The 20586-nt window shown below is 43.3% G+C and overlaps 1 protein-coding gene across 1 annotated transcript in view; it reads right to left on the minus strand.

Annotated features, from left to right (window-relative positions):
- The window catches only part of LOC148435882 (cytochrome P450 4B1-like), a 337638-nt gene that overhangs the window by 12194 nt on the left and 304858 nt on the right, over nt 1–20586 (minus strand). Inside the window, exon 8 of the mRNA XM_088465384.1 lies at nt 13733–13923. Coding sequence (XP_088321510.1) covers nt 13733–13923 — 191 coding nt within the window. The remainder of the gene's footprint in view (nt 1–13732; nt 13924–20586) is intronic.

Below are 20586 nucleotides of genomic sequence, written 5' to 3' on the forward strand. Positions count from 1 at the left end.
CCACCATCACACCCAGCTTACTTTTCATCTTTCATATGGTAAAAGAGGACTATACAATAACACAGATTATTACCCGACAAGAGCTGAGATATAGTAAGAAGCAAGTGAACACTCAGGTCCCGAATTTGCTGGAAGCAGGAAGAATCCTTATCCTTAAAACGATAGGTATTGTGGGGTGTTCCCAGTGTGCAGTGGTCAGTACCTACCAAAAGTGATCCAAAAAAGGACAACCAATGAGCTAGCAACAGGGTAATGGGTGCCAAAGACTCCATGATGTCTGTGGGGAGCAAAGGCTTGCCCGTCTTTTTCTACCAGAGAGAAGAGCTGCTGTACTGTAGCACAAATTGCTGAAATAGTTAATGCTGGTTCTGATAGAGAGGTAACATGAAATGGCAGCTGCTCAAATAAATTTGGCAAAACTCTTCAGGTGCATGAAAAGGAGGGGTCATACTAAACAGACAAAACGGAACGGGGAGTACCCCTAAAAATCCTCCAGCACACTAAATTGTACCTGCAACAATACATGAAAACTATATGGTAATAGAAATGTAGAGATATTTGTTGCATGTATTTATAAATACATGGTAAGCTGCCAGGCCAAATGGGCATGTGAGCATCAGAACTGGACCATGTAGCAATAAGAGAAGGAGCCTGGTCTGATAAGTAACATTTTCTTTTACATCATGTGGATGACCGGGTGTGTGTGCCTCATCTACCTGGGGAAGAGATGGCACCAGTATTCCTGATGTCAGAGGCCTCTTTCAGTAAGATAATGTGTCCTGTCACATTGCAATTGTTCAGTAATGGTTTGAGGAACACATCAAGGTCATGAGCAAGGTGTTGACATAGACTCCAAATTCCCCAGATCTCAATCTGATCGAGCATTTGTGTGATGTGCTGGAAAAAAGTCACCTCACAACTTACAGGAGTTCTAGGATCTGCTGCTAACGTCTTGGTGCCAGATACCACAAGACCCCATGTGTCAGAGCATGAGGGGGACCTACACAATATTAGGCAGGTGGGTTTACTGCTATGGCTGATGGGTGTAAGTGTTATAGTACACTATAGTCCTATCATAATAGGTGTATTTTTCTTATAAAGGCAGCACTATGTTATCAGAATCATATATGGTGACGCACAGACTATGAGCTTGGTCTACAAAAGTTCAATTAATTATTTTGTTGTATAAATTAATCTTCTTAAACTCTTGTTTTAAAGAAATGGTGGGAACACAAAGGTGGATATTATAATTTTAATCATTATGTTCTCCTAACAAAATCAAAGTTTGCTTAATAGGCCAAAAGAGAATTTTTGAAAGAAAATATTGATATGAGACACATCAGAGTTTATAACAATGGCATAAATTGTTGGTTTACATAATCATTCCTCCATTCCTATATAATAAGCGAGAAAGTGTGTATGTGTTCTTTGTCCTTTGTGCACGGCCAGAGCTTTGTATCTAGCAGGGTGGTGTAGTTTGACCAGGATTAGGTTTTTGTGTAGGTTTGAACTTTGACATTTTTGTTTAAGCAACATCACTCAGGATTTCTTCCTGTGCCTAAACCTGCACTGATCTGAAGGCAAAGGCTGATATGTACCAGTAGGGGGCAAGCAGAGCTCCAACAGAAGAGCAGTGAGTCGGAGGATCAACTGTTACACTGCACCTGCACTGACAGTCACTCATTTCCTCCAACTGTTACTCTGCACCTGCACTGACACTCACTCATTTCCTCCAACTGTTACACTGCACCTGCACTGACAGTTACTCATTTCCTCCAACTGTTACACTGCACCTGTACTGACAGTTACTAATTTCCTCCAACTGTTACTCTGCACCTGCACTGACAGTTACTAATTTCCTCCAACTGTTACTCTGCACCTGCACTGACAGTTACTCATTTCCTCCAACTGTTACTCTGCACCTGCACTGACAGTTACTCATTTCCTCCAACTGTTACACTGCACCTGTACTGACAGTTACTCATTTCCTCCAACTGTTACACTGCACCTGTACTGACAGTTACTCATTTCCTCCAACTGTTACACTGCACCTGTACTGACAGTTACTCATTTCCTCCAACTGTTACACTGCACCTGTACTGACAGTTACTCATTTCCTCCAACTGTTACTCTGCACCTGCACTGACACTCACTCATTTCCTCCAACTGTTACACTGCACCTGTACTGACAGTTACTCATTTCCTCCCAGCACATCTCCATATGAAGGATGTAGATTAACTTCAAAGTCCATTCTCTAATTAGCAAAATGGATGGGGAGTAGTTTCTTAAAAAATAATAACTGTTCTCTATGTAATCACTTCAATGTGGTCATAACATTGTAATAATTATCTTTTATTCCACTTTTTCAGATTCAATTATTGCATTATAAATATTTGTTACTTTCATTATTAAAATGAATGGAATGGCCAATTCATGAAATGTTTATGTACCAAATATAGAACATTGTTTAGTTTGTAGATCATTAAATGAATGTTGTGAATTCAGCCCTGATAAACGGCCATACCTTGCTGCAAAAGTTGAAACAAAGAATATTTAGGTGCAATAGAATGTCAAGTTGTCCACTATGTATACAGATAAACCTAAAGCAGCCACCCACAATATAGCTCTAATAGTACTAAGCCTTTGAAAAAACCATCACATGACTGAAAACTAGTCAGGGACCTTTTACTATTACCCATCTACTGCTTGTCCACAACACTGTTTCCATCTGGAGGGATTGTGTTCCTGCTTTGAGTATCACAGCACAGCGGCCCTCACTACAAGGTGTGTGGCCCTATCCTTTGTGGCTGCTGTGATTCATATCTGCAGCTGGACAAGGAGCCTTATTGCTGATTTTCGCCTGGTTAGGAGACGCTACACAGTGGATGACTGTTACCGGACCAGTCTTACCCCCAGGTTTCGTGTGAGAATTGTGAGCTGGGTAATTATACCGGGACTATGATCTCCATATAAGAACTGGCATGATTTATTAGCCTATCCTGCCACACCTTGATCCTGCTGTTATAAGCTACTCACAAACAAGCTTTCTGCCATAGCTGCTTATGGATCACAGAGACATTGTATCAAGCTCTAACCCTATTGCTCCTACAGGCTTTACGTACCATTGCTACAATTGTTCATAAGAACACATTTAAAGTATATTGCCGCTATAAGCCATATGTAAGATTGCTATAAATCTTCACAAAAGATAGAGACATTTCATCGTCTAACGTATGACCTAATGCGGCCAAGGACACTGATTACCTGCAGCTCTTGTCCTGTTTGAATTTAAAAGTGGACACAATCTAACCAGTGGAAGTATCATTTTTATTACCAGGGACTGGGTAGTTTTTTTAAACATTTATGCTTCACTATATGTGGATGGAAATAATTTTTGTATAATGTTATGCTTCGTTTTTTCTTTTTAATAAATGTATGATTTATGATTTTACTAAGCGCACCCTTAAGTGATTGAAATTGAGTTCACTTAGGCCCTGATTCAGAGCCGTACGCTCTGAGCAGAGCGCAGGCTATGAATCAAGGCCAGCCTCCATGAAAATGGAGCGTCCCCATGGACGCTCGTATAGCTGTGGGTCACCACCCACAGGCTATACGAGCGTGCATTGTGATGGCCGCGATGGTCGTGACCATCGAAATTGCGAGCCGGAGCCTGCGGTTGAGGTTTTCAACCGCTAGCTCCGGAGTGATTTTGGCTCTATCAGAGCCCAAATCACTCCCACTGACATCACTAGTGATGTCAGTGGGCCGGCTTCTGACGGGAGGCGTTCCCGTGGGAACGCCCCCGGCACGCCCACCAAAGGGGGCGTGCTGTCAAACAACATCGACAGCACGCCCCGTTTGATCAGACACAACGAGCGAAGGACTTTCCTTCGCTCGTCGCGTCTGGCGCATGCGCACGACGGAGCTCCCTCCGTCGTGCGCATGCTCAGTCCAGACCATCGACCCACTTGCGAGCGGACAGCCGCTCGCGAGTGGGTCTGAATCAGGCCCTTATTCTGCTCACTTTCTCTCTTTTTTTTTTATAGATTTTTGGCAGGAAATCCTCTGGAAATGGCTGTTTAGGTTTCCCATACATACCGTGGCATAATTCCATAAGTGCAGGTTTTTAGAAGAGGAAATATTGCCCATAGCAACCAATCAGACTCTAAATAACATTTATCTAGCACTGTCTAGAAGATAATAACTAGAATCTGATTGGTTGCTATGGGCAACATCTCTACATTTAAAACCTGCAGTTTAGTAACTATACCCCTAAGTATTATCCCACAGCTGTATGAATGGGTGACAGCAGATAAGTATATTATCATTTGGAAAAACATCCTCTTAGATTTCTATGGGGGCTGCTATGTTATGAATTATACCAAGTTTTTGGATCTTTGCCCCAACAGATCATGGCGTCTTTAGATGGTGTTAGCCCTTGTAACCTGTGGGATACATTACCAGGATATGGTCAGGAGAGGGATGCGGATCTCTTTCTGTACCCAATGCTGGAATCTGCATGGTCCAATAACTGCACCCACGCAGTCAGATGACCTAGCATGTGCCTTAGCGGTGCCCGGTCCCAGGCCCAATCGCGGAAGGCGTGGCCATGCCCCCTTCAAGAAAAACATTTTTATTTTGCTCTGAGCCCCCTAAGCCCAGCACATAACCAGTTGGGGTCGCTACCAGCTTGATCGCTCCCCCCACAGGCATAGGAGACTGTTGTGGCTGCTTCTTAGCTGTGAGCAGTCTCCCAATGCAGCCCAGCACACAGCAGCATGTACTGGGCTGCTGTGATGTAAGAGGGGGGAGCGGTGCTGGATCCAGGCCCCCGCTGGCCCCTTCAGCAAGCCCGGGCAATTAGTACCCGCTCCCCCCTCTCTGCTCCCCTGCTTGGTCCAATGCTGAAGTGATAGTGTAAGCTAGCTGATGCTTATGTTGTCTTCACTAGACACTTCATTGTTAATACATACCCCCAGCAATTGATTTCTTATTGCACGATATGCAACAATAATACATTTAAATTTTGGAGCTAAAAAGCAATTAAACATAAATTTTTCCCAAACGTCCACAGACATTACACAGCAGTTCTCATCACCGAGCCCCAGAGCTTACACTAAGCTAATAGTCAGTGATAATCATTTACAGGATAATCCATAAGACTCAAAGTTCTCCTAAAGTTTATGTCACAAGGATAAGAGTAAATTAGCTGAAAGGCCACTGAGACAGTAATATACGCTAGTCACAGTGTGATAATTACACATTTATTCTAGTTGTTCCTCCCTTTGATGTACAGAAACAATAAGGAGAGGGAAGAGAAGACTCTTTGTTGGAGGCATCTTACAGTAATATGAATAGATTAAAACTTAACTTCTATTTTTTAGGCTTTAGAATATAATGGGGAAGAGGTTATTTTTCAACCTCCAATAATATTTATATACAACCAATAAATTACAAACAAACATAGAAGTCAATATAGGTCTGTCTCTGTCTCTGTCTCTGTCTCTGTCTCTGTCTCTGTCTCTGTCTCTGTCTCTGTCTCTGTCTCTGTCTCTGTCTCTGTCTCTGTCTCTGTCTCTGTCTCTGTCTCTGTCTCTGTCTCTGTCTCTGTCTCTGTCTCTGTCTCTGTCTCTGTCTCTGTCTCTGTCTCTGTCTCTGTCTCTGTCTCTGTCTCTGTCTCTGTCTCTGTCTCTGTCTCTGTCTCTGTCTCTGTCTCTGTCTCTGTCTCTGTCTCTGTCTCTGTCTCTGTCTCTGTCTCTGTCTCTGTCTCTGTCTCTGTCTCTGTCTCTGTCTCTGTCTCTGTCTCTGTCTCTGTCTCTGTCTCTGTCTCTGTCTCTGTCTCTGTCTCTGTCTCTGTCTCTGTCTCTGTCTCTGTCTCTGTCTCTGTCTCTGTCTCTGTCTCTGTCTCTGTCTCTGTCTCTGTCTCTGTCTCTGTCTCTGTCTCTGTCTCTGTCTCTGTCTCTGTCTCTGTCTCTGTCTCTGTCTCTGTCTCTGTCTCTGTCTCTGTCTCTGTCTCTGTCTCTGTCTCTGTCTCTGTCTCTGTCTCTGTCTCTGTCTCTGTCTCTGTCTCTGTCTCTGTCTCTGTCTCTGTCTCTGTCTCTGTCTCTGTCTCTGTCTCTGTCTCTGTCTCTGTCTCTGTCTCTGTCTCTGTCTCTGTCTCTGTCTCTGTCTCTGTCTCTGTCTCTGTCTCTGTCTCTGTCTCTGTCTCTGTCTCTGTCTCTGTCTCTGTCTCTGTCTCTGTCTCTGTCTCTGTCTCTGTCTCTGTCTCTGTCTCTGTCTCTGTCTCTGTCTCTGTCTCTGTCTCTGTCTCTGTCTCTGTCTCTGTCTCTGTCTCTGTCTCTGTCTCTGTCTCTGTCTCTGTCTCTGTCTCTGTCTCTGTCTCTGTCTCTGTCTCTGTCTCTGTCTCTGTCTCTGTCTCTGTCTCTGTCTCTGTCTCTGTCTCTGTCTCTGTCTCTGTCTCTGTCTCTGTCTCTGTCTCTGTCTCTGTCTCTGTCTCTGTCTCTGTCTCTGTCTCTGTCTCTGTCTCTGTCTCTGTCTCTGTCTCTGTCTCTGTCTCTGTCTCTGTCTCTGTCTCTGTCTCTGTCTCTGTCTCTGTCTCTGTCTCTGTCTCTGTCTCTGTCTCTGTCTCTGTCTCTGTCTCTGTCTCTGTCTCTGTCTCTGTCTCTGTCTCTGTCTCTGTCTCTGTCTCTGTCTCTGTCTCTGTCTCTGTCTCTGTCTCTGTCTCTGTCTCTGTCTCTGTCTCTGTCTCTGTCTCTGTCTCTGTCTCTGTCTCTGTCTCTGTCTCTGTCTCTGTCTCTGTCTCTGTCTCTGTCTCTGTCTCTGTCTCTGTCTCTGTCTCTGTCTCTGTCTCTGTCTCTGTCTCTGTCTCTGTCTCTGTCTCTGTCTCTGTCTCTGTCTCTGTCTCTGTCTCTGTCTCTGTCTCTGTCTCTGTCTCTGTCTCTGTCTCTGTCTCTGTCTCTGTCTCTGTCTCTGTCTCTGTCTCTGTCTCTGTCTCTGTCTCTGTCTCTGTCTCTGTCTCTGTCTCTGTCTCTGTCTCTGTCTCTGTCTCTGTCTCTGTCTCTGTCTCTGTCTCTGTCTCTGTCTCTGTCTCTGTCTCTGTCTCTGTCTCTGTCTCTGTCTCTGTCTCTGTCTCTGTCTCTGTCTCTGTCTCTGTCTCTGTCTCTGTCTCTGTCTCTGTCTCTGTCTCTGTCTCTGTCTCTGTCTCTGTCTCTGTCTCTGTCTCTGTCTCTGTCTCTGTCTCTGTCTCTGTCTCTGTCTCTGTCTCTGTCTCTGTCTCTGTCGCCAGTTTTATTAGGCAAACAAACGAAAATAAACAGAAATAAACACCTTGCCGCCTGGCACAAACTATACATAAGTGATCCTGGCTCACTAATAAACAAAGTATAAGAAGGCTTTTTCCAGGTTTAGTTTCATTTGATTCTCCCACAGAGACACGAAAGTCTGTCCTTTCCCCAGGCAGTGTCTCCCTGTAATAATCAGCCTCATAGCATTAAAAACAGCCACACAGCTGAAAACCCTAATTACCTTCCTGAGAAGCTAATAACCTAAAAGCTCATAACATAAACACCTTCCTAAGGTTTCAAAGGACATAGGTCAGGAATCTAGGACAAATACACCTGCCTTCCACTATGATGCCAGTGACCTTGTCACATATCCCACTCCTCTATTTTGACCCAGGGGGCGGTACACTTGCAGCCCCCAAACAAAAGATGCAGGACAATGCATCTGCATTAGCCAGTTGGGACCCAGGCCTATGTTCCACAGTAAATGTAAATTCCTGCAAAGGTAAAAACCATCTCGTTACCCTGGCATTTTGGCCTCGCTTAACGGACAACTATTTTAATGGGGGATGATCCGTTATGAGTTTAACCATCTGCCCAAGAGGTAATACCTCAAAGTGTCAATATAAATATATATATATATATATATATATATATACTATTATTGATCAATCAAAAAACAAAAAACATCCCTTGTTATAAAAATAATGGCAGAGAAAACTTCCTTATAAATTTGAAAAAATATCAGATGAACATATCTACATAGATTCTAGTATACTTGCAGGAGTATTTTGTAACATGGTTTATCCTCTATATATACTGTTATAGGAGTTATCATTGTATCCATTTACTACCAATATCTTGCAACATATTAAAATGCAGCAGTTCAAGAGCAGAGAGACAATTAGTACCAGTATGTTACACTGCGGCAGCACAAGAGCTGGCAGAGAGACAATTAGTACCAGTGTGTTACACTGCGGCAGCACAAGAGCTGGCAGAGAGATAATTAGTACCAGTGTGTTACACTGCAGCAGCACAAGAGCAGAGAGACAATTAGTACCAGTATGTTACACTGCGGCAGCACAAGAGCTGACAGAGAGATAATTAGTACCAGTGTGTTACACTGCGGCAGCACAAGAGCTGGCAGAGAGATAATTAGTACCAGTATGTTACACTGCGGCAGCACAAGAGCTGGCAGAGAGATAATTAGTACCAGTGTGTTACACTGCGGCAGCACTAGAGCTGGCAGAGAGATAATTAGTACCAGTATGTTACACTGCGGCAGCACAAGAGCTGGCAGAGAGACAATTCGTACCAGTATGTTACACTGCGGCAGCACAAGAGCTGGCAGAGAGATAATTAGTACCAGTATGTTACACTGCGGCAGCACAAGAGCTGGCAGAGAGATAATTAGTACCAGTGTGTTACACTGCAGCAGCACAAGAGCAGAGAGACAATTAGTACCAGTATGTTACACTGCGGCAGCACAAGAGCTGACAGAGAGATAATTAGTACCAGTGTGTTACACTGCGGCAGCACAAGAGCTGGCAGAGAGATAATTAGTACCAGTATGTTATACTGCGGCAGCACAAGAGCAGAGAGACAATTAGTACCAGTATGTTACAATGCGGCAGCACAAGAGCAGAGAGATAATTAGTACCAGTATGTTACACTGCGGCAGCACAAGAGCAGGGAGACAATTAGTACCAGTATGTTACACTGCGGCAGCACAAGAGCTGGCAGAGAGACAATTAGTACCAGTATGTTACACTGCGGCAGCACAAGAGCAGAGAGATAATTAGCACCAGTATGTTACACTGCGGCAGCACAAGAGCTGGCAGAGAGATAATTAGCACCAGTATGTTACACTGCGGCAGCACAAGAGCTGGCAGAGAGATAATTAGCACCAGTATGTTACACTGCGGCAGCACAAGAGCTGGCAGAGAGATAATTAGCACCAGTATGTTACACTGCGGCAGCAAAAGAGCTGGCAGAGAGACAATTAGTACCAGTATGTTACACTGCGGCAGCACAAGAGCTGGCAGAGAGATAATTAGTACCAGTATGTGACACTGCGGCAGCACAAGAGCTGGCAGAGAGACAATTAGTACCAGTATGTGACACTGCGGCAGCACAAGAGCTGGCAGAGAGACAATTAGTACCAGTGTGTTACAATGTGGCAGCACAAGAGCTGGCAGAGAGATAATTAGTACCAGTATGTTACACTGCGGCAGCACAAGAGCTGGCAGAGATACAATTAGTACCAGTATGTTACACTGCGGCAGCACAAGAGCTGGCAGAGAGATAATTAGTACCAGTATGTTACACTGCGGCAGCACAAGAGCAGAGAGACAATTAGTACCAGTATGTTACAATGCGGCAGCACAAGAGCTGGCAGAGAGATAATTAGTACCAGTATGTTACACTGCGGCAGCACAAGAGCCGGCAGAGAGACAATTAGTACCAGTATGTTACACTGCGGCAGCACAAGAGCTGGCAGAGAGATAATTAGTACCAGTATGTTACACTGCGGCAGCACAAGAGCCGGCAGAGAGACAATTAGTACCAGTATGTTACACTGCGGCAGCACAAGAGCTGACAGAGAGACAATTAGTACCAGTATGTTACACTGCGGCAGCACAAGAGCTGGCAGAGAGACAATTAGTACCAGTATGTTACACTGCGGCAGCACAAGAGCGGAGAGACAATTAGTACCAGTATGTTACACTGTGGCAGCACAAGAGCTGGCAGAGAGACAATTAGTACCAGTATGTTACACTGCGGCAGCACAAGAGCTGGCAGAGAGACAATTAGTACCAGTATGTTACACTGCGGCAGCACAAGAGCAGAGAGATAATTAGTACCAGTATGTTACACTGCGGCAGCACAAGAGCTGGCAGAGAGACAATTAGTACCAGTATGTTACACTGCAGCAGCACAAGAGCTGGCAGAGAGACAATTAGTACCAGTATGTTACAAAAGTGCAGGAATTATGACGTTTGTCCATGCAAGATGACGTTTAGCCTCTTTCTGAGTTCCGTTTTTTTGGAGGGAAAAATCCGAACTCGGCGTGCAAACTCGAACCTATACGAGCCTGCACATCCCTAATATATATACAGTCAGGTGCATAAATATTGGGACATGTACAGAATTGTCATATTTTGGCCTCTAGTCACAACCACAATGGCTGTGAAAAGAAACAAGCAAGATGTGATTTACCTGCAGACTTTCAGATTTTATTTGAGGGTAATTACATCCAAATCAGGTGAACGGTGTAGGAATTACAACAGTTTCTATATGTGCCTCCCACTTTTTAAGGGGCCAAAAGTAATGGGACTATCAACTCAGAAGCTATTTCATGGACAGGTGTGGGCTATTCCCTCGTTATTTCATTATCAATTAAGCAGGTAAAAGGTCTGGAGTTGATTCTAGGTGTGACATTTGCATTTGGAATCATTTGCTGTCAACTCTCAATATGAGAACCAAAGAGCTGTCACTATCAGTGAAGCAAGCCATCATTAGGCTGAAAAATCAAAACAAACCCATCAGAGATAGCAAAAACATTAGTTTGGCCAAATCAACTGTTTGGAACATTCTTAAATAGAAAGAACGCACCAGAAAGCTCAGCAACACCTCAAAGACCCGGAAGACCACGGAAAACAACTGTGGTGGATGACAGAAGAATTATTTCCCTGGTGAAGAAAAACCCCTTCACAACAGTTGGCCAAATCAAGAACACTCTCCAGGAGGTAGGTGTATATGTGTCAAAGTCAACAAGCAAGAGAAGACTTCACAAGAGTGAATATAGAGGGTTCACCACAAGATGTAAGCCATTGGTGAGCCTCAAAAACAGTAAGACCAGATTAGAGTTTGCCAAACAACATTTAAAAAAGCCATTACAGTTCTGGAACAACATCCTATGGACAGATGAGACAAAGATCAACTTGTACCAGAGTGATGGGAAGTGAAGAGAAGGAAAGGAATTGCTCATGATCCAAAACATACCACCTCATCAGTGAAGCATGGTGGTGGTAGTGTCATGGCATGGGCATATATGGCTGCCAATGGAACTGGTTTCCTTGTATTTATTGATGATGTCACTGCTGACAAAAGCAGCAGAATGAATTCTGAAGTGTTTTGGGCAATATTATATGCTCATATTCAGTGAAATGCTTCAGAACTCATTGGACGGCGCATCACAGTGCAGATGGACAATGACCGGAAGCATACTGCAAAGCAACCAAAGAGTTTAAGGCTAAAAAGTGGAATGTTATGCAATGGCCAAGTCAATCCCCTGACCTGAATCCGATTGAGCATGTATTTCACTTGATGAAGACAAAACTGAAGGGAAAATGCCCCAAGAACAAGCAGGAACTGAAGACATTTGCAGTAGAGGCCTGGCAGAGCATCACCAGGGATGAAACCCAGCGTCTGGTGATGTCTATGCGTTCCAGACTTCAGTCTGTAATTGCCTGCAAAGGATTTGCAACAAAGTATTAAAAAGTGAAAGATAGATTTAGGATTGTTTAGTTTGTCCCATTACTTTTGGCCCCTTAAAAAGTGGGAGGCACATATAGAAACTATTGTAATTCCTACACCGTTCACCTGATTTGGATGTAATTACCCTCAAATTAAATCTGAAAGTCTGCAGGTAAAGCACATCTTGTTTGTTTCATTTCAAAGCCATTGTGGTGGTGACTAGAGGCCAAAATATGACAATTCTGTCAATGTCCCAATATTTATGCACCTGACTGTATTTATATGTGTGTGTATATATATAGATAGATAGATAGATATATTTAAACTGTATTTTATGTGCAATTGAATATACATTGCTTTGTAGTTAATTGTAACAGGGTTATTTATGTACTGTGTAATCTTACTTTGATAAACTAATATTTTACAGATAACTGTTTTTTATATTATTTCATGTGATGATAGGACTTATATACTGGGGACTAGGATTTATAGAGCAAAGAACAGTATAAGGAATTAAAGGGAATAAAATTATCCTCTAGCAATCTCCTTTCCTATTTCCACTCTTTTCCTTTACACTTTACCACATTCTCTCCCTCTCTCCCCAGGTCCATCTTCCTTCCCCTTCCTAGTTCTGCTCCTGCCTCCTGTCCTCTCCCCACCTATTGATCAGGGACTCTCTCACACCATTTTGTCTAGTGATGAACTAGATGGATATGTTGGAAACCTACTCTCCCCCTGCTGAACCTCAAGTATCCTATCCACTGACCACTTTTTTCATTTGAGGTCTACTCTATTCACCTTCTGGTTTCAGCCATCTACCACCTCCCCCAATCTCTCCTCCATCCTATATAACATTGCAACCTGGCTTCTTGACTTCTCCTCTAACTTTCCATCTCTTATCCTTGGTAACTTCAATATCCCTTGACTATCCAATGGGTGCTGCTGCTTCCAAGCTCCTCTACCTCACCGCCTCATTTCATCTCACCCAATTTACCACCCACTCTAGTAGCCATTCACTTGCCCTAATCTTCTCCCACCATTGTGATTTATCTGATTTCACTAATTTCCATCTCCCTGTCTCTTACAACCATATTATCTGCTTTGGTCTTTTTCTTACAACTCCACCTCCACCCTGTCCCAAGACTACACTCAGCAAGTGCAAATTTGCTGCTCTTGACCCTGCCCTCTTCTTCTCTTCACTCAGAGGCATATCAAGGTTTTTGGCACCCAGGGCAAATTGAAAAACATCGCCCCCTGCCATCCCCCCTCCAAAAAATAAATTCTAGAAAAACATGATAGAAATTAGTGTTCACAGTATATGGGGACAGGGCAGGGTGCTGAGGTGCGTGTAGGGCTTCCCTGCATGTGCCGTTAGTGCATGCTCCAGAAAAAGAGGCATGGCTGGCCAGGGAGGGCCATTGACAGCAATGGGTGGTATGGGAGTAATAACATGAATAAAAGAGAACCTGCAGCACATACACAATGCAGGGCAAATGGAAGAAACATAGAATATCTGAAGCACCCAACAACACACTAGACCTGCTATGGTGGGCAGAGACACACCAGCACATACCCTACAGAGTGATGACCCCCTGTGATTACAGGCACAGTGCCAACCACAGGGATAGAGTCAGCTCTTCAGCCCTAATATTAGATAATACTACTCACTCCAGAATGCATAATTAACTTTTTACTGCTAACCCCGGGCAGAGACACAGCAAGAATAGGGAGACTACATCAGGAGGCCTAACATTCAGGGCCTTGTCTCCAGGCTTTCCTGAGCCACCCATCCAGCACCTCTGGAGTCTCACTCAGCCAAGTGTCCAGCAGATCAGCCTCTGCCAAACTTTGCTTCTTCCACACTGACCCTGCCGCCACCAGATGGATCCCCTGGATACATAGACACGTCTTTAATTCAGATGGGGTTTAAGATCTACTTTAATAAAATTCCTTTAAATCATATAAAACTCACCACTCCATGGCCTGCCTCTGTCCCAGGACCTCTCGGATCTCCTCCCGGCACTTCTCCTGGTGCTCAGGATATTTTGCCATACAGTACAGTATCCAGGAGATGCCGCTGGCTGTTGTGTCATGTCCTTCAAACATGAATGTGTCCACCTCCGCACGCAGGTCCTGGTCAGACAGACTTTGTCCATGCTCGTCCTATGATAGTATGTGCATATTCAGTCCCAGTGAGCAGAAAAGACAATTTGTTCTCCAGTCTTTTTTTTGTTTGCAATAAAATAAATGTACCAACTTTGTATAGGGAAAAGGGGGTGAGGATATCCTAAGCACTGGTGGGACTACTGACAGAATCTCTTGTATAGTATGTGTATTCCAAAATAAGTATACTATGTGGGTCAAAATCCCAAGAAGTCTCTCTATGGAGGAGCACCCTAGAGAGTTGTATTATATGAGAAGTAAAAGAAAGAGAAAGATACTCTCATTGTGGGGAAACTACTAAATTACTATATTATAAAACTTTTATTATGTATGCTATTAAAATAATGAAATAATGTGACAAACATCTATACCTGAACACTGAAAACACAAACACAACATGTAATCTGGGCCACAGTAGGTCCAGTTATGAGTGATAAGAGATAGGGAAAAAAGTTTTATATATATCCGATCTCTAAATCCCAATATGGGTCATACACAAAAATTATGACACTGTGGTCAAAAAGGTGAAAATATGTATATTATGAAGGGGATTTATATAAGGAAATATAAAGGATATCTGCCCTTCAATGTAATAGTCGGTGACTACCTAGCTAGCTCCCTGTAAATAGGGGTAGTTCCAAAATTGCTGTCTATACTGATAAATTTCATACATGGAGCATCATCATATGGGAACAAGTGTATAATACCACAATAAATGAAGTATAATGTGCAAGCAGAAAAATACATAGACCACATAAATTGTAGTTATTCTCCTGGGTACAGTGTATGTATATACATATAAACAACTACACACACACACACATGTGTATATATATAGTACTTTCTGATATATAATATCTGTGATCTTAGGACAATTTCATTCCAAGTGTGATAGAAAGCAGGATAGTGTATAGGAGGAAAGGCTCTCTGCTATTGTATGGGAAAACTGGCTGCTGCAGAGCGTCTTACATAGGCATAGGACACTGGGCTCTATTTATTAACATTATTTTTACTAAAATAAAGTGAAAAAGGCTGTTTTGTGTTTTCACACCCTTTTCACATTATTTTAGTATCACCTGTAGTTACTATAGGGCAATTGGAGTAGAATTAGTAAAATTCTACTCCAACCCCCAGTATCACTTATTTTTAGTAAAGCAGATCGCATTTCCCATAATTGTAATGGGAAATGTGATCCGACCACAGTTACTAAAAATAAATTGTAAAAAAATACCGGGGGAAGCCCTGTGATAATAACGCCACCTGGAGGTGGCGTTATCCAGGGTCTCCCCCGGTTACCGGGCTCCCACTCTGCTCTAACGGGGAGAGCAGAGGCAGGAGCCGGTACCAGTAATCAGCTATGTGGTCTAAGCAGACCGCAAGCTGATTGTTGTAAAAAAAAGAAAAAAAAAAATTAAACATTTTTTTTTCCTTACCTGAATCCAGGGACCGGTGATCGGGCCTCCGGTGATGTCTCCCCTCCGGTCAGCTGGTGTCCCATAGTACACTGGGGCCCGGTCATCAGGTGATCAGGCCCCAGTGCAGTATGGGAGATCACCTGATCGGGGAGCCCGGAGAAGATCACCGGAGGCCAGGAGGATGCAGGTAAGTGTAATGAAGGGAGAGGGGGGGGTCGTGGGGGGGGGAGGGGGGGGGGTCGCGGGGGTGGGGCTTAGCGCCGGGGGCAGCGTCGGTGGGGGGTAGTAGCGGTGGTCGGTCGGCGCATGCGCGGGCTCTTAGTCGCTGTATTTTTTCCGAAAATACCGCGACTAGAGTGCGGATGGGATCCGCAGCGACAGAGCTTTATCGCAAGCTCTGTCCCTGCAAGGGATTTATAGTAAATCCCTGTGATATTGCCTGAATTCGCAATGCGAATTCACTCGGTAATATCACACTACAATCCGCATTCAATATGCGGATTGTAGTAAATAGAGCCCACTGTGTGAGCGGATTCCACCCTATACATGGGGATAGACATAATAGGACATAGGCATAGGACACTGTGTGAGCGGATTACACCCTATACATGGGGACAGACATAATAGGACACTGTGTGAGCGGATTCCACCCTATACATGGGGATAGACATAATAGGACATAGGCATAGGATACTGTGTGAGCGGATTCCACCCTATACATGGGGATAGACATAATAGGACATAGGCATAGGACACTGTGTGAGCGGATTCCACCCTATACATGGGGATAGACATAATAGGACATAGGCATAGGACACTGTGTGAGCGGATTCCACCCTATACATGGGGATAGACATAATAGGACATAGGCATAGGACACTGTGTGAGCGGATTCCACCCTATACATGGGGATAGACATAATAGGACATAGGCATAGGACACTGTGTGAGCGGTTTCCACCCTATACATGGGGATAGACATAATAGGACATAGGCATAGGACACTGTGTGAGCGGATTCCACCCTATACATGGGGATAGACATAATAGTACATAGGCATAGGACACTGTGTGAGCAGATTCCACCCTATACATGGGGATAGACATAATAGGACACAGGCATAGGACTGTGTGAGCGGATTCCACCCTATACATGGGGATAGACATAATAGGACACAGGCATAGGACACTGTGAGCGGATTCCACCCTATACATGGGAATAGACATAATAGGACATAGGCATAGGACACTGTGTGAGCGGATTCCACCCTATACATGGGGATAGACATAATAGGACACAGGCATAGGACACTGTGTGAGCGGATTCCACCCTATACATGGGGATAGAAATAATAGGACACAGGCATCTGCTGTTGGACAGGGTGTTTAGGGGGCGAATCTGATGACAATGCAGTGCAGACTCGCTCTCCTGCGCCCCGCACAATGAGAGTACCTATAGCAGATAACAGTGTGAAGAATAGGACACAGTAGTGTAAAAGAAATAAAAAGAAAAAATGTGAGAAGGGTTAGTATTCCTCAGAATGCTGCTTCCTATGGTATGTGTGTGATACACAGTGAACCATAGGTGAGCGGTTCTGGGGATTCCCTAGTCATCAGGAAGAGTACAGGAGAGAGGGACATCCATGCAGAGAGCTAGCCCTGCTGTGCCCTGATGTAATGAAGAGTGCAAGGCAGGACACAGGGTGCGCGCTGCACTCTGTACCCAGAAGGAGATACCTGTTGTGGTTGCTGCTCGTGGTAGTCTGCTGTTAGGGAGTGCCCCTGGTGGTTGTAAGGGGTTCTCTGAAGTGCCCAAACACGTGTTTCACTGGAGGGGGCTTTCTCAATGGGTGGCCTGCAGAGGATAAGGCTGGATCCGGTTTTGAGCCAGCAGCGGCCAATGAGAATGCGGCTGTGATGACTGACATATTAAGAAGCCATACAGGAAGGGTCCTACACCTATCCAATCAAAAGGATGTGGATTGATTGACATTTTGTGAGAGCCAATCAGTATAATATCAGGCTGAGTCATCAGAGTGGGTCTGTAGGTAATTAGCATATGTAAACAAAAAATGGACTAGGGCTTATTTATCTAAGTAATAACTTAAAGTATAAGATTTAATAATGATTCCCTATAATAGGGAGCAACTTATATTGTGTAAAGGGATAGTTCTGTATTTGTATACATATCTGTCACGTGCACATGTCCGTATACTGTATGTGCATACTCATGTGCATGTGTATACAAATTGTTTTTGGGGAGGAGGAAGTCAGTAAAAACCATAGGATTTTGGTGCATGAATTTAGAAGTAATGATTAATAATAATAGCAGTTATGGATAATAAATTTTACATTGGAAAATTATATAAAATTATAATGAAATAAGATAATTATATGAAGAAACATCATCATCTCTCTATATATATTTTATATGTATGTATGTGTATACACACATACATATAAATATGCATGTACAATCACATGTTATGTGTCTCTGCGCCCACATATATATACTGATGTACAATCACATGTTATGTGTCTCTGCGCCCACATATACATACGCATGTACAATCACGTTATGTGTCTCTGCGTCCTCATATACATACGCATGTACAATCACGTTATGGGTCTCTGCGCCCACATATGCATATGCATGTACAATCACAGTTATGTGTCTCTGCGTCCTCATATACATATGCATGTACAATCACGTTATGGGTCTCTGCGCCCACATATACATACGCATGTACAATCACATTTATGTGTCTCTGCGTCCTCATATACATACACATGTACAATCACATGTTATGTGTCTCTGCGTCCTCATATACATACGCATGTACAATCACGTTATGGGTCTCTGCGCCCACATATACATACGCATGTACAATCACATATTATGTGTCTCTACGTCCTCATATATATACGCATGTACAATCACGTTATGGGTCTCTGCGCCCACATATACATACGCATGTACAATCACATGTTATGTGTCTCTGCGCCCACATATATATACTGATGTACAATCACATGTTATGTGTCTCTGCGCCCACATATACATACACATGTACAATCACATGTTATGTGTCTCTGCACCCACATATACATACACATGTACAATCACGTTATGTGTCTCTGCGCCCACATATACATACGCATGTACAATCACGTTATGTGTCTCTGCGCCCAGATATGCATATGTGTATGAGTCAGTCTTTAAGAAAAAAAGGATAGAATAAAGTCTATTAATAAAAAGAAGGGGCTGATAGTGACTTAAATAGTGTGTTGTAATGTGCTTCCTATTAGTTGTGTGGGATAATAAAGATGGGGGTATATATATATTAGGGATGTGCAGGCTCGGTTCTACTCGGATATATATATATATATATGTGTCAATCTATGTGTGCGTAGGCGTATGTAATGTATGTGAGGAAGGATAAAATATTACATAAATAAAATAGTGATGGCAGATGCATGCATCCAGTTGTGTATATACTCACACATATGTATACCCATATGTTTAGATACGTAAAATAAAATATATAAAATATAATTTTGCTTTGATTAGAACAGGGGAAAAGGACAAGGTGGTTCTAGGTACATATAAAAACTAAAGAATAGATGTATATAACAAGAGAGAATGAATGTGTAAAACTAGTAGTATGAAGAGGATGTGATCAGGATAATAAATACATAAATGAGAGGCATCTTATAGATGTAATTGTTCCCCTCATTCAATCCATTGACTCTTCCTTTGTAATAAGATTTTGTTCAAATCTCCTCCTCTAATTCCAAGTCTGATATATTCAAGTCAGGGTTGCCTACCTTTAACATTCTCTTCCCCGGAGAAGCCCGGGTAAGAGAAGCAGCAGGGGGCCGATTCGCGTAATTAAGCCCCGCCCCCTCGTGGTCAAATTGACGTGATTGGTCACAATTTACATAGGGGGTGGGGCCAAATGCTGTGATTCATGCAGAATCACAGCTTAAGCCCCGCCCCCTTCACGGAGACCCGCGATTGCCGCGGGTATTCTCCTAATTCTGCCCACTTCACTAGGAAGTGGGCAGAATGCGGGAGAAGTGCCTACCCTTCCGTGGGTGCGGGGGGTTACCCGAAAAATCAGGAGCCTCCCGCGAAAACCGGGAGGGTAGGCATGTATGATTCAAGTCCAAATGCCTTAAGATCTTGGGAGCGTCCTTTATGCATCTTTAAGAAGTGTCTTGCTACAGAAGTCAGTTTTTTCATTTTTTGTGTATTGGCCAGTGCGTTTCTAACACTCCCAACATGCTCCAAGATTCTCTGTTTTAATGTCCGTGAAGTCATCCCTACATACCTAAGTTTACAGGGGCATTCGAGACAGTAAATTACCCCATTGCATTGCAGTTAATAAATTGACTTAACTCTATGGGTTTTTGGTACCGGTCAAAGATTTTCTTTCTTGATTATGTGTCCACAGGCTTTACAGTTGCCACATGGGTAGGTTCCTTTAATTTTGGTAACTTTTTTGGGGTTTTTACTAAAGTGACTTTGGACTAGAGTGTCTCTCAAGTTGGTCGTTCTTCGCCAACTATTAAAGAGTGACTCATACACGTATGCATATGTGGGCATAGAGACACATAACGTGATTGTACATGCATATGTGGGCGCAGAGACACATAACATGTGATTGTACATGCGTATGTATATGTGAACGTAGAGACACATAATGTGATTGTACATGCGTATGTATATGTGGACACAGAGACACATAACATGTGATTGTACATGCATATGCATATGTGGACGCAGAGACACATAACATGTGATTGTACATGCATATGTATATGTGGGCGCAGAGACACATAACATGATTGTACGTGCGTATGTATATGTGGGTGCAGAGAGACATAACATGTGATTGTACATGCGTATGCATATGTGGGCGCAGAGACACATAACATGTGATTGTACAAGCGTATGCATATGTGGGTGCAGAGACACATAACATGTGATTGTACATGCGTATGTATATGTGGGTGCAGAGACACATAACATGTGATTGTACATGCATATGTATATGTGGACGCAGAGACACATAACGTGATTGTACATGCATATTTATATACATGTGATTGTACATGCGTACGTATATGTGGGCGCAGAGACATATAACATGTGATTGTACATGCGTATGTATATGTGGACGCAGAGACACATAACATGTGATTGTACATGCGTATGTATATGTGGACGCAGAGACACATAACATG

Source organism: Taudactylus pleione, unplaced genomic scaffold, assembly GCF_031769625.1.
Source record: "Taudactylus pleione unplaced genomic scaffold, aTauple2 ptg001987l, whole genome shotgun sequence".
NCBI classification, from domain to species: Eukaryota; Metazoa; Chordata; class Amphibia; order Anura; family Myobatrachidae; genus Taudactylus; species Taudactylus pleione.